This window comes from Agelaius phoeniceus, chromosome 20, assembly GCF_051311805.1.
Source record: "Agelaius phoeniceus isolate bAgePho1 chromosome 20, bAgePho1.hap1, whole genome shotgun sequence".
In the NCBI taxonomy this organism is placed as follows: Eukaryota; Metazoa; Chordata; class Aves; order Passeriformes; family Icteridae; genus Agelaius; species Agelaius phoeniceus.
The window spans coordinates 4,240,953-4,255,135 of NC_135284.1; the positions used below are offsets into that span (position 1 = coordinate 4,240,953).

Consider the following 14,183-nt stretch of genomic DNA (forward strand, 5'->3'; position numbering starts at 1 on the left):
TGGGACAGCAAAAAGGCAGCACTGTTCACTCCCACCCACGGCATTCCTCATGCCTGGGGAATAAAACCCCACGATGGGACAGGACCAGCGGCTGTGGAGGGGAGAGACACATCCCCCCCAGCGGGAGGGTGGCACAGTGTGGCCGGAGGGATGCCAGCACCCATTGCTGTCCTGCTCCCCTCCCACAGGTGTTTTTCCGGGCTGGATCGCTGGCCAGACTGGAGGAGCAGCGGGACACACAGACCAGCAGGAACATCACCCTTTTCCAGGCGGCGTGCAGGGGCTTCCTGGCACGGCAGCACTTCAAGAAGAGAAAGGTTCGTCCCAGCGGCTCTCCCCTCCCCGCTCTGCTGCACAATTTCGCCTAAAATGGGCAGTGCAGCCTTTCTGCGCCTCCTGGGCCAGCACCTCCTCCTCCCGCCTCCCCCGGAGCCGTGGGGGGCCAGGGGGAACCGGGGGGCCAGGGGGAACCGGCAGGGAGGCTGCTGGGCATCGCCGCCGAAGGATGAAGCCACGCTTCAGCTCCTACTTTTATCATTAGAGAAGGTGTAAAATAGGCATCTTACAGTGCCTCATCTTCCTGGGATTAGCACTTAGAGGGGCTGGAGAGGATCAAACAGCAGATTTTCTGGTGCAATTAGCCCAAATGCTAAGGAAGGGAAGCATGCTGGGGTGCTGGCAGGGGTGCTGAGCACCCACACACCCCGCTTTGCCCTGCTGGTGGCCCTGTACTGACCCCATACCCCGTGCTGACCCCGTGCCCTGCACAGATCCAGGATTTGGCCATCCGGTGTGTGCAGAAGAACATCAAGAAGAACAAAGGGGTGAAGGACTGGCCCTGGTGGAAGCTCTTCACCACGGTGCGGCCCCTCATCGAGGTGCAGCTCACCGAGGACCAGATCCGCGGCAAAGACGTGGGTATCCATGCTGGGGGATGCTGGATGGGGCAGGGAGGGCTTGGGGGAGCATTGGCCCTGGGCATGGCCCCACAGTGGGGTGGGATGCAGGACCCCATGGTGGGGTCACATGCAGAAGCTAATGGTGGGGTGGGATGCAGGATCCTGAAGCAGGGTGGGAAGCAAAACCCAGGGAAGGGTGGGATGCAGGATCCTGTGGTGGATTAGGATACAGGATCCCACAGTGGGTTGGGATGTGGGAGCCCATGATGGGGTGAGATGCAGGACCACGTCTGCCCGCGCCAGGCTCGAATTGCTCCCTAATTTGTGAATCAGCATGTCATTAGCATCCCGAGAGCCGGCTGTTGCTTGAGCCCAATTACAAGCGTGGAGAATGGAAATGAAACCGTGCGCCGAGAGGCAAATGCGGGGGCTCCGCTCGCACTGGCAACCAGACACTGGTGCACCCAGCGAGCACGAGCTGCTGCCTGGCTCAGCTTTCACCCTGACCTGCTGGGGACAGGCACCTGGGTGGGGGCACCTGGGCAGGGGCACCTCCTGCACCCCCAGCCTGTGCTGGGACCAGAGGAAGAGAGAGGAAGATGTTAGCAGCCAGACATGCTTCCACAGCACTGCCTGGTGGTCCCTGGGCATCCTGGTGGGCCCCCTCCCTCCCCACCTGGGCTGGGTGCAACCAAACCTTTCAGCAAGCTGCTGATGTGTGGATTTGCTCCCACTTCTCTCGCGAGGGATGTGGGTACCCCTCTGCAGCTTTTCTGGGACTGCCTGGCATTTAGACACCATTTATGGGGTTGGAGTCAGCACGACGGCGGAGCGGGTTGGGGAAAGTCCCTGCCCAGCCCTTGGCAGGGGAGAGCAGCCCCAGGGAGCCCCCACCCTGCTCATCCTGTGCTGGGGGGGTGCTGGGGAGGGGCAAAGAGCTGCCAGCCTCCTACCCGCCAGCCTCTTCCCTGCGCCTGCCCCCTCCCTCACTGCCCGCTCTGTTGCAGGAAGAGATCCAGCAGCTGAAGAGCAAACTTGAGAAGGTGGAGAAGGAGCGTAACGAGCTGCGGCTCAACAGCGACCGCCTGGAGAGCAGGGTAGGTCTTTGCAGCTGCCGGGATGGGGTTTGGTGCCGTGCCAGCCTGCCCCAGCCCACGGTCCCATTCCCCCTGGCACCCCCAGATCACAGAGCTGACATCGGAGCTGACGGACGAGCGCAACACCGGCGAGTCAGCCTCCCAGCTGCTGGACGCTGAGACGGCCGAGAGGCTGAGGGCTGAGAAGGAGATGAAGGACCTGCAGGTAAGGGTGCCCCTTCCCAGCCTCACAGTGTCTCCTGTCCCCCCTCAAGTGCTCACCACAGCTGTGTCCCCTCCCAGGCCAAGTACGATGCCCTGAAGAAGCAGATGGAGTCAATGGAGATGGAGGTGATGGAGGCTCGGCTCATCCGAGCAGCTGAGCTCAATGGGGAGCTCGACGATGATGATTCAGGTACTGTCCTGCCTCCAGTGCTGGCTGCTGGCACACCCTGCAGTGTCCCCTTCTCCCTGTGCCACCCCCACACCCCCACAGCCCCGTGGTGACCACATTTCCCCACACAAGGTGGTGAATGGCGGCTGAAATATGAGCGAGCAGTGCGGGAGATCGACTTCACCAAGAAACGGCTGCAGCAGGAGCTGGAGGACAAGCTGGAGGTGGAGCAGCAGGGCAAGAGGCAGCTGGAGCGCAAGGTGAGTGGGGGCTCAGCTCTGGGGACTCCCCTCAGCATGGCTAGGACAGCAGGGACATGGTGGCATCCCAGAGCCCTCACTGCCTGCCCACCTCTGCCCGCAGCTGGCGGACCTGCAGGCGGACAGCGAGGAGAGCCAGCGGGCGCTGCAGCAGCTGAAGAAGAAGTGCCAGCGCCTGGCTGCTGAGCTGCAGGACACCAAGCTGCACCTTGAGGGACAGCAGGGACGCAACCATGACCTGGAGAAGAAGCAACGGAGGTGGGGACAGTGCGCTGGCAGTGGGGGGGACATGGGGGACACGCCTCTGGCGAAGTGGCATTACCATTTTAGCAGGGATTTGGGCACCTCACCAGCTCGTACTTGGCCGAGGTGTCTCCAGCAGGATGGGGCTGCCCAAGTTGGATGTATTTGTTGTGGGGGGGATCCCCATGCCCTTTTGGGGGGCCTAGAGCTGAGTGATCCCATCCATGTGGGGTCGTGCCCCATGGTAGAGACTGCTGGTGCCCTGCATCTCCACTCGGCACGCGCTGCCATCCCGTCCCCTCTCCCAGCCCCAAAGTTTGCTAACGTTATTAAGCAGCAGGGACGCTTTCATCTCATTATGGTAATGATCGCACACACAAATACAGCGAGAGAATCCAATCTAATTAATTTCAATTTCCGCGGATTGGAGTCTGTGCTAATGCAGCTGTTTATTACCCAGCGCAAGGAAAAATGGGGATTAGCTGCCGAGGTGTTTAACGCAGGTCACAAACTCAAGCGCAGGGTTGTTTTCCAAGCCCCAAAGGCAGTGATTTTGGAGTAAACCCAGCTGATCCCATCCCAGGGGCACTGGAAGAGACTGCCACGTGGCTGCCTGGCTACAGGCTGTGCTGAGCACTCCTTCAACAGGGGCTTGTGTCCTATCCAGGGGGTTGTGTGTCCCCTTTGGGGACGGGACTGGTGCCATGACATGTGGAACTCCCATATTGGGATGCAGCTGTGGGAGCTGAGGTACTACAAGAGCCCATCTCTCCTAGAGACCCCTCCATGTCCTGCTTGGTAGGTTTGGTGTCCCCAGCTGCTTTGGAGTAGCCAAGCCCCTGCCATTGGCAGCCATGGTCCCATGGGCACGTGCTGGCCCTGGAGAACAGCTGAGGTGCTGCTGGAGCTGGTGCTGCAGGTGCTGCACTCCCCTTTAGCATGGAGTGAAGGCATCAGGAGGAGTGTCTGAGTAGCTCAGTGTTGCTGTGGTGGCAATTAAAGACTCATCAACAGTGTGTTTCAAACAAGCACTCAGCCACACACCACCCTTCCCAGTGCTTGCTGCTGAGGGAGGGGGATGCTCGGTGCAGTGCCCCTGGCACAGGGCTGAGGATCAGTCCCCGGGGTGCTGAGTGCTCTCCCCACTCTCCCCGTGCAGGTTTGACAGCGAGCTCTCGCAGGCGCATGAGGAGGCACAGCGGGAACGGCTGCAGCGGGAGAAGCTGAGCCGAGAGAAGGATGTGCTGGTGGCCGAGGTCTTTGGCCTCAAGCAGCTGCTGGAGGTGAGTAGCCCTCAGACCCTCCCCAGCCTCCCAGTCAGTGGGTGCCCCGGGCTGACAGTAACCCTGTCTCTCACAGGACAGGGACTCGGACATCGCAGGGCTGACACAGAAGGCGGAGGCGCTGGAGGCAGAGCTGCAGGACATCTCCTCCCAGGAGTCAAAGGACGAAGCCTCCCTGGCCAAGGTGAAGAAACAGCTGAGGGACCTAGAGGCGAAGGTCAAAGACCAGGAGGAGGAACTGGATGAGCAGGCTGGGACCATCCAGATGCTGGAGCAGGTACAGCGGGGAGGGGCAAGGTTTCTGGGTGGGGTGGTTTCATGCAGAGCTGTTATTACCTGGGCCGGGCTTGCCTGGGAAGAGGAGGCGGTCGCCCTGAGCCCGGCGTCAGGCCAGGCATCGCCGCGGCCAACACGGCTCCTGGCCCTCCGTGCCATGGCCCGCCAGGTCACTATGGGGCGGGCAGCCCAGCTGGCCTCAGACCGGGGGGTTTTCAGGGTGAGTGGTGACTGGAGAGTGGCATGGAGGGGTCCCCACGTCCCCTTTGCTCTGAACACATCCCCACCATTTGCAGGCGAAGCTGCGGCTGGAGATGGAGATGGAGCGGCTGCGGCAGACCCACGCCAAGGAGGTGGAGAGCCGTGATGAGGAGGTGGAGGAGATCCGGCAGTCATGCCAGAAGAAGGTAGGGCTCAGCTGTGTCCCCTCTGTCCAGGAGGGCCTGGGATGCATCCCCATGCCCTGGCTGGGTACTGGGAGCTGCCAGCTGGGCACTGTCATGCAGCACCTGGCTCCCACGCAGCGACCACAGCCCGGCTCCACCGGCCCGGCAGGTCCGACCAGTCCTTCTGCTGCCCGGGCCAGCGCACTTTGCCGGGCTTTGTGCCTCTGGTTGCGCAAACACCCAGCTGGTGGGGTCACCCAGTGTCTCCAGGCTGTGGGGACACGTGAGGAGGGGTCATGACCCCTCCCTGCTGCCCTGACTGGCTGCCCCCTGTCTGTCCCCCAGCTGAAGCAGATGGAGGTGCAGCTGGAGGAGGAGTATGAGGACAAGCAGAAGGTGCTGAGAGAGAAGCGGGAGCTGGAGAGCAAGTTATCTGCTGTCAGCGAGCAGGTGGGGTGAAGGGCACCCGGGCATCTGCCTTGCTTTGGGGACCCTGAGGTGGCCATGGTGGGGTGGACACCCCTCTGGCATGGAACTGTGGCAAAGTTTCCCCTGCCACAGGCCAACCAGCGGGACTTTGAGACGGAAAAGCGCCTGCGCCGGGACCTGAAGAGAACGAAGGCGCTGCTGGCTGATGCTCAGATCATGCTGGACCACCTGAAAAACAATGCACCCAGCAAGAGGGAGATCACCCAGCTCAAGAATCAGGTGTGCATCTAGACACTCCTCATACTGCAGGCTTCAAGGACACAGGGTGTCCCTGTTCCCTGGCCATGCACTGAGCTATATCCCTGCAGCTGGAAGAGTCGGAGTTCACCTGTGCAGCTGCTGTCAAGGCCCGGAAATCCATGGAGGTGGAGATCGAGGACCTCCACCTGCAGATTGATGACCTTGCCAAGGCCAAGGGAGCGGTGAGTGGGTTTGGGTTGTGATGAACCATGGTGGCACCCAGGGTGGCCCCACACTGTTTGGAGTGGGTTTGGGGGGTGAGTGCCCCATTCTTGGGGTGCAGTAGGAGACACATGTGTCTCCCTGCAGCTGGAGGAGCAGCTGAGCCGTCTGCAGCGGGAAAAGAATGAAGTGCAGAGCCGGCTGGAGGAGGACCAGGAGGACATGAATGAGCTGATGAAGAAGCACAAGGCAGCTGTGGCCCAGGTGAAATGGGAGGAGCAGCTGCACCCACCCCACCACCTCCAAGATATCCCTCTTGGAGCCAGTGCAGTGGGATCCCCACTGATGGCCCGGGTGTGTCCTGCAGGCATCCCGGGACCTAGCACAGATGAATGACCTCCAAGCACAGCTGGAGGAGGTCAGCAAGGAGAAGCAGGAGCTGCAGGAGAAGGTGAGGATGCACCCTGAGTGAAGCTAGGACAGTGGAGGGCACCCACTGCTGCCCACAGAATGCAGGACTGCCCTGCACCATGGGGGTGCAGAGGATTCTGGTGGAAAGCTCTCCATCAGGATGGGAGCAGCATGGCCAGCAGCTCTCCTCCAGGACAGCGTGGCAGTGGGGGCAGGGTGATTGTGGTCGAGGCTGAGGCTGTGCCCTCTCCCGCAGCTGCAAGGTCTGCAGAGCCAGCTGGAGTTCCTGGAGCAATCCATGGTGGACAAGTCGCTGGTGAGCCGGCAGGAGGCCAAGATCCGTGAGCTGGAGACCAGGCTGGAGTTCGAGAGGACGCAAGTCAAGCGCCTGGAGGTAGTCACGGGGCTTTCCCTCTGCTCCAGCTGGGACAGGGGTGCAGCAGGACCATAACGAAGCTGCCTGAGACTTTTCTGAGTGCCTCCTCTCCCCACGACCCCCCACGCTGCAGCCCTCCCCCTCTGGCAGCCCATCCCTGTCTCCACAGGGAAGGCTCCCTGCAAGCACTGATAACAGTAATCCACCGCCCAGCCCGGCAAAGTGCTGCTCTTTCCCTGCATCGACTTAGGGAAATTATAGACTCCCCAGTCCCGCGAACGCAGCCTGTTTTATATTCTGCCTCCGCAGCTCTGCCGGGGAGCGCGGCAGCTTAGCTCTCCTCTTCATATTTTCCAAGCTATTATTTCCTTCTCCACTCTCTCTGCCGGGGCCATAAATATGCAGCGGCTGGCTCGGTGGCTGGGGGAGAACTGGAGCTATTTTTTCCCTACGTTACATGTTTTAATTACTTCACACACAGTTAAATCTATTTTTCTGATTCAACAAAGCCCTTGCTGTTGTTCTGCCCCTTCCCTGGCCCTGGGAGGGGGTGGTTTCTCCTCCATCTCCTTGTCTGAATTGATAAGAGTGGGGTCCATCCTTGCATCGTCTGGTGGGTGTCGGGGTGAGGGTGTGGGGTGAGAGGTCCATGGGGGGATTTGGGGTGACCCTGGTGCTCGGCAGAGCCTGGCCACGCGGCTGAAGGAGAACATGGAGAAACTGACGGAGGAGCGGGATCAGCGCGCGGCCGCCGAGAACCGGGAGAAGGAGCAGAACAAGCGGCTGCAGCGGCAGCTCCGCGATGTCAAGGAGGAGATGGGCGAGCTGGCCAAGAAGGAGGCAGAAGCCAGCCGCAAGAAGCACGAGCTGGTGAGGAAACTGTGACAGGGCCAGGCAGGGCACAAGGGGCTGTTCCCTGAGGAATGCGGCTCATCCCACTCCCTCCCCACAGGAGATGGACCTGGAGAGCCTGGAAGCTGCCAACCAGAGCCTGCAGTCAGACCTGAAGCTGGCCTTCAAGCGCATCGGGGACCTGCAGGCGGCCATCGAGGATGAGATGGAGAGTGACAGCAATGAGGACCTCATCAACAGGTGAGAGCACCTGGGCCCAGCTCCCCTGCATCCCTGGGGGTCACTGCTTCCCTTTGCCACTTCAGAAATGCCATGGGGACCCCTTGGCTCTGCCTGGCCCTGGCAGGATGCTGTCTGTGCATCCATCCATGCATCGTGCACACGTGCATCTGTCCATGCACCTGTGTCTGTCCGTCCATGCATCGGGCACCTGTGCACACAGGCATCGGTCCATGCATCTGTGCATCCATCCCTCTGTCCACCCGCAGCCCCCAGGAGCTTCAACCACTTGTGGAGGTGCCTGAAATGCATCCAGAATCCTGCCAGCTGGCTGGAAACAGCCCAGGGAGCCCCAGGAGCCAGGGCAGCACAAGCTGGCAGGAGGTTTGGGATGCTGGGATCCAGCCCAGCCCAGGATAGAATTATAGAATCATACAATTGTTTAGGTTGGGAAAGACCTCTGAGAGAATCGACTCCAGCCATTAACTCAGCACTGCCATGTTAGCACTAAGTCATGTCCTCAAATGCCACATCCACACATTTTTTTAATGTTTCCAGGCAATGACTCCACCACTTCCCTGGACAACTTCTTAAAATGCCTGACCACCCTTTTGGTGAAGAAATTTTCCCTAATATCCAATCTAAGCCTCCCATGGCACAACTTGAAGCCATGTCCTCTTGTCTTATCGCTTTTTCCTTGGGAGCAGCGCCTGACCCCCCTGGCTACAACCTCCTTTCAGGAAGTTGTAGGGAGTGAAAAAGTCCCCCCAATCCTCCTTTCCTCCAGGCTGAGCCCCTCCAGCTCCCTCAGTTGCTCCTCATCAGATTTATGCTCCAGACCCTTCCTCAGCTCTGTTGCCTTTCTTTGGATAAGCTCCAGCACCCAACCTGGGATGCTGGGATCCAGCTGGGTGCAACCCCACTCCAGGGGCACAGGGCAGCCTCACCTCCCTCCCCTGACCCTTCCCCATAATTTAATTTGCCCACCCACTTGGTCTTTTTTTTTTCCTTTCATTTAATTTCTTTTCTGTTGTGTTTCTCCCCCCTCCGACCCTGCCCCCTCCAACCCCTCCCAGTTTGCAGGACATGGTGGCAAAGTATCAGAAAAGAAAGAGTAAAATGTGAGGAGCATCTCTTTCCTTCCTCCCCTCCCCTAACCCCCACCTCACCCCCAGGGGCCGGGGTCCCGCATGCCACTGGCCCAACTCTGCATGCCCTAACAGCACCCACGGCATGGCCCAGCACAGCACAGCAGGGCACATAACCACATCCTGTGCATGGGGACGGGATGAGCCCCTGGGATGGGCTGGGGGGTGATGCTCTGCCATGGCTGATGGCAAATGTGTCAGCATAGGGCAGCAATGGAGCCCTGCTGACACTCATTAATACCCCATCCATGGTTGCTCCCACAGTCCTGCTTAACTAACGGCACGTTTGCCTGGACATAAACTGTGTTTGATGTGGAGCTTAATTCCATTGGTCAGAAAACCCTAGCTGCCCCCAGAGATTGTTTCTGGGGCTCGTTGGGGGTTTTTTTTGGTGTCATTCTGTGGTTTTTTGTTGGTGTTTTTTTTTTCCCCAAGCCCAGCGTTGCCTGGATGTATTGCAGGGGAGGGAGATGCGCAGGATGGAGAGCGGCTCGTTGCTCTGAATTTAAAAAGAGAAGGATTCATATACAGGGTCTATCCAGGCCTGTCCCTTGTGCTGTTTGCTTTCGTTCCCAGGCAGGGAATAAGCCCAAAACTAGGTGGAGAAAAGGCCATTTAAGATCCTGTGATACATCCCATCCATTCCTTGGAGTGGCCTGGTGGGAGCGGGGTGGTGAGAGGGGACCACACCGCTTCAATTTCCGTATAGATCCCGACGCTGCTGCCGTAGCCCTAATGAAAGCAGTAAGCGGTGAGGTATTAAGAGAGATTTATTCAGGGATGCTTTTAACGTGGAGGAATGGATTTTGCAATGCAGACAGCACCTTCTTTCTAAAGGCAATCAATATGGTTACCAACGGCCGTTATAAATTAGATGGTTTAAGCCAGATAGGACTTTTTTTACGCCGGGACGTAAATCAGGGGCTCTGGGGCACGGCAGGGCTGTAAATCTGCCCGCTGTGCTCCCACGCCCGCCGTGCCAGAGCCGTTTCTGTTCCGCCTGCTAAACTCCTGTTTACCCGGGGCCATCAGCATTGCTCTTCCTCGCTGTAATTCTGCGCTCCACGGCAGCCTATAAAATGAACCCACTTATTTCCTTCCCAATCCGGGAGCTGGAAATCTCCTGTGTTTCTGGAGCTGCGCCCTGCCTGCTGCCCCAAAGCCAGGTCTTGCTGTCTCCAGCTCTGGAGCCAGGCAGTGACAGGGAGATGTTGGGCAGAGGGTGCGGGAGCCCCTTGGGTAGCCACAGGGGTTTGGGGGTGCTTCAGGGAGCCCCTGGCTTGCAGGTTGAGCTATGTGTGTGCAGATTATGTCCCAGAGATGGAGCAGAACCATAGGATGGGATTTCACCCATGCCAGAGTACACAGGCAGTGGGTGCTGGAGGGGTTCAGTGTCTTCCAGTGCACTTCCATCTCTCCAGCACCCAAAAACTCACTGCCCCTTGCTGAGTTCTTGCTTTCTTCCACCCTGACCCACTCCTCTGGCAGCGACGGTGACTCAGATGTGGACTCGGAGCTGGAGGAGCGCGTGGATGGGGTGAAGTCTTGGCTCTCCAAGAACAAAGGCTCCTCCAAAGCGCTCTCTGATGATGGCAGCCTGAAGGGCAGCAGGTGGGTGCAGGGTTGGGCATGGGGCTGGCGGGCAGAGGACGGGCTGAGCTGTGCTGGGACATGGATAGGGCTGGGTGGGTGCCCGTGGGATGTGGCATTTGGTGCTGTGTTCCCACCTGGTGCTTGTGTGGATGGCCAGGGAAGGACTAATGCTGGTGAGCGGCTCAGTCTTCACTGGGGACACACTTCCCCCCTCCCTGGTCCCCCTTCCCTCATCCCACCATGGAGGCATATGGGGCATCCACAGCCCTCACCCCATCTGCCTCTCCAGGGCTTGTGGTGCTGGGCTTTAGCTCTGTGCAGCATTCCATCTCTCCAGGATTGATTCCCTGCTCCATCCTGCCCTCCTCTGCAGCCCCACCCCATCTCTCCCCACACCTCTCAGAAAATGTTGGCAGAGGTGGGGAACGTGCCCAGGTGCAGCCACGGCATGGGGCTGAGGCACACAGCCCCACTCCCCTTCCCCCTGTAAAATGCTTGCCTGCTGAGTGCAGATTGCTTTTATCCAAACCCAATTTCCTAGCAGGGCTCCAGGAGTCCCAGGGGACTCCCTCCCTCTGCCGAGCAGGGGGGAAAGATCTGAGCTGGTTTCTGTTAATTGGTTTAATTTATTCAGCGGTGCAGATGTAAAACATTTTGTTATTGGAGATAATTCCACCTTTTCTGAAGTCAGGAATCAAACGCAGCGGCTCCAGGTAGCCGACAATGAAATAAATTGAAGGCAACACTTTAAAGGGGGATCAAAGTGCTGGGCTAGAACAATTCCCCCATTTACATGACATTTTTCCACGATGCCATTTCCCGCTGACGCAAATTGCCGAGGCCGCCTCCCTCCTTCTCCCGCTCATCTCCGTGTCTCTCTTGTCTCCCCGGTGCGTGCGGGGCCGCGGTGCCGCGGCGCAGGTCAGCCCCGCCGGACGGCCCCGAGCCCGAGGAGCGGCCGGTGTCGGTGTTGAGCTCGCTCAGCTACAGGAAGCGGCCGGGCCTCAAGGACTCCATAGGCGGCCTCGGGGATGAGCAGACGCTGTTCAGCGCCCTGGGCGAGCGGCCGCCTTCCCCCGAGCGCCCTCCGCGCAGGGCGGCCCGCGGCGGCGAGCCCCAGGACCGGGCGGCCGTCATCGCCCGCGCCTTCGCCGACGCCAGCGGCCGGGCTCGCCAAGGGCTGGACAAGCGGTGGTCCCTGTCGGCCACCGACGTAGAGAAAGCGTCTGTCGCCTCCGCCCCAGTGAGCCGCGTCTCCTCCGCCTCCTGGCGCGGGCTGGAGGACGGCGACGATGGGGACGAGGGATGCTCGGTGCTGAGCTTCGCCCTCTCCAGCCCCGGCAGCTTGCGGAGCCGGCGCGGGGGCCCCGAGGGCCGCCCTGAGTCGCGGCTCTCCCTGGCCCGCAGCCGCCTGGATGAGGCGGACGAGGGGTCCCGCGGGCAGCCCCTCCTGGGGCGCAGCTTCTCGGTGCCCCCACGGCCCCGCAGCGCGGCCTCCGAGGAGGAGGGTCCCGGGGACGCCCGTCCCGTGCGGCACCGCTCCTACCTCGACCCCGACCTGGAAGCCGCCATCCAAGAGGTGCTGAGCTACCGCCCGCTGCAGGCCAGGGGCTACTCCAGCCCCGACTCGGGGGATGACGGCCGGAGTGTCCGCAGTGTCAGGAGTGTCCGGAGTGCGGCTCCTCTGGGCGCCGCCGACCGCCCCTCCGGCAGCCTGCGCCGCTCCGCGTCCGCCCTCGACTTCTCCCGGCACACCTGCCGGTGCCGCAGCAGCTCGGGCTCCTCTGAGGAAGAAGAGGAGCAGAAGAAGAAGAGCTCCAAGAAGCGTGCCAAGAAAAGCAAGAAGAAATCCAAGAAGAAGAAGAAGAAGCAGCAGTCATCATCCGAGTCCAGTTCCTCCTCCGAGTCCTCCTCCGGCTCCACCAGCTCCTACCGCAGCACCTCCAGTGTCAAGAAGGGCCCTCGGGGGGCGGGGAGCGAGGAGCCGACACGTCCTGCCCGGGGCAAGAAGGAGGAGAAGCAGCGGAAAAAGCAGGTGGACAACCTGATGATGAAGTACCTGTACCGTCCCGAGAGCGACTGAGGCAGGAGGTGGGAGCGGTGTGTGCCGTGCAGCATGAACCTCCCCGTGTGCCACTAACAGCTCGTCCTAACCCTCTCCTGACTCCGGAGCTCTCCTCCGCCGGCATGGGGCACCCCGGGATGGGGCAGCCCTCTGTGCCTGCAGCTGCCCTGCTTTGGGCATCTCCATCGGTGGGGAGATCCCCGGCATGGCCGCAGCGGGACCGGCAGCTGCCCGTGCTGCCAGGACGCAGCGTGGTCGGGATTAGCAGCTGCGGGACACCAGGAAGTGCTAATCCCTTCCTGGCTCCCCAGCCGTCGCCAGGACACATCTGGATTTATTCCTTCAGGAGATTTGTAAGGGTTTGATGGGCAGCACAGCGCCCAGGAGCAGAGGGGAGTGGGATGGGTACTAACATGCACCCACTGCAGTGTGTGAGCATGGGGGAAGGCAGCACCCATTGTGGGGGGACCCAGGTTGGGCTGCTGGAGCTCAGAGTTGCTCTGTGCCCTGTGTTGGGAATTTGGGGTGTGGATGGCATCAACCTGCAGGACTCTGCAGCTCTGTACGCTGTTTGATACGGAGAGGGTGTGTTTGGGCTCGCTGGCAGCAATTTCAGAGCAGGCTTCATCCTTTCTGATGGCTGAATAGGAGAGCGGCTAGAGGAAGGAAAAAAAGCCTTTTGGAAATGTGGTTGCCTTGAGCTGTCTATCCCAGAGGAAGGGAAGGCATCTTGGGCTACTGGGGAGCAACAACCCCAGCACCCAGCCCTGGGCTCGGGTACAGGACCCTCAGGGTGTCTGGGAGCACTGGTGTTGGCATTCAGGGCCACCAGCCTTTTCCTGGGCAGGCTCAGCTTGGCCCCACTGCAGAGCAGGGGCTCAGCTCAGCGCAGCGAGGAGTTGTTTGCAGTGAGGCATGTCCCAAATATCTCGGAAAGAATAAAAAAGGAGGCAATCAAGGCTCCATCCAGCTGGCTGCCAGCGTGCTGGCTCACCGCAGCTCCCGCTGCAGCCGGAGGGGAGTCGAGCTCAGCAGCCAAGCCACGCTGGGGACATGGAGCCCCTCGTCACCCCCCCTAACCCTGCTCTCTCCCGCAGCCCCACGAGCTCCCGGCACACCTTCACCTACGACAGATGGGACGACGAGCAGGACGCCGGGGACAGCACACGTCGCTCGTCCCGCAGCTCCCCCAGTGCCAGCGAGGCGGAGAGCCGGGCTGCCGAGACCCCCGCCTAGCCCCCCACCGCCACTTCCCACCGCCCCGGGAGGGAACACTCAGCTCCGGGCAGCCGGTATTTGTCCTGCACGGGTTGTGGGGGACACACGCAGCCGCCCCCTGGCTCCAGCCACGGGAGGAGCAGCCCGGCCGGCTCGCTGGCTGCACCCCCCTCCCTCCCACCTCCTGTCTGTCCCTGGCGGCGGAGTTGGCTGCTCCGGCACCCGGGATTTATTCCTCAGTGCCTGCTGGCACCTTGTTTTGTAACTTAAACTCCCCCCTTCGGCACCCTGCCGTCCTCTTACACCCCTTTTAGTTGAGCCAAAGACGTCTCTCGCTGGCCGGGCCCTGGGGAGCAGCCACCTGGCAGCCAGGAGGGGGACATGGGGAGAGGGTCCCACGTGCCCACCTGGGTTTTTGTGACCCCCCCCAGCCCCCCACCTCTGCCTGGCTGTTTTGCACTAGCCCAGCTGTGCATCCTCCCCCACCCCCTTTACTTTCAGTATGAAAATAAACGTCATTTCTGGCTGGTGATACTGGCTGCTGCCTGCTCCATGTGCCTGGGGGGTCTCCCCGTTTTTGGGGGGTGTCTGCA

At 60.6% G+C, this 14,183-nt stretch overlaps 2 protein-coding genes across 7 annotated transcripts in view; both read left to right on the forward strand.

Moving 5' to 3' along the window:
• The window catches only part of MYO18A (myosin XVIIIA), a 36,979-nt gene extending 22,857 nt beyond the window's left edge, over positions 1-14,122 (forward strand). For 4 of the 6 annotated variants that reach the window (XM_077188795.1, XM_077188796.1, XM_077188797.1 and 1 more), the window contains 20 exons: positions 189-317; positions 771-914; positions 1,907-1,996; positions 2,082-2,201; positions 2,279-2,390; positions 2,502-2,629; positions 2,733-2,887; positions 4,032-4,155; positions 4,232-4,432; positions 4,728-4,838; positions 5,163-5,267; positions 5,379-5,525; positions 5,615-5,728; positions 5,856-5,972; positions 6,076-6,159; positions 6,376-6,513; positions 7,180-7,365; positions 7,448-7,587; positions 10,203-10,325; positions 13,470-14,122. In XM_077188795.1, the coding sequence (XP_077044910.1) occupies positions 189-317; positions 771-914; positions 1,907-1,996; positions 2,082-2,201; positions 2,279-2,390; positions 2,502-2,629; positions 2,733-2,887; positions 4,032-4,155; positions 4,232-4,432; positions 4,728-4,838; positions 5,163-5,267; positions 5,379-5,525; positions 5,615-5,728; positions 5,856-5,972; positions 6,076-6,159; positions 6,376-6,513; positions 7,180-7,365; positions 7,448-7,587; positions 10,203-10,325; positions 13,470-13,608 (2,607 nt within the window). In that variant the 3' untranslated portion in view covers positions 13,609-14,122. Of the gene's footprint in view, positions 1-188; positions 318-770; positions 915-1,906; positions 1,997-2,081; positions 2,202-2,278; positions 2,391-2,501; positions 2,630-2,732; positions 2,888-4,031; positions 4,156-4,231; positions 4,433-4,727; positions 4,839-5,162; positions 5,268-5,378; positions 5,526-5,614; positions 5,729-5,855; positions 5,973-6,075; positions 6,160-6,375; positions 6,514-7,179; positions 7,366-7,447; positions 7,588-8,642; positions 10,181-10,202; positions 10,326-13,469 lie in introns of those variants that run through there. The other 2 variants (XM_077188800.1, XM_077188799.1) reach the window with 2 other exon arrangements.
• LOC143695554 (uncharacterized) lies at positions 11,140-13,463 on the forward strand (the record flags this gene model as incomplete). The annotated part of the gene is made up of 1 exon (XM_077188804.1): positions 11,140-13,463. A coding segment is annotated over one exon (1,251 nt), but the record flags the coding sequence as incomplete, so codon positions are not given.
• Positions 14,123-14,183: the final 61 nt, after the last annotated feature.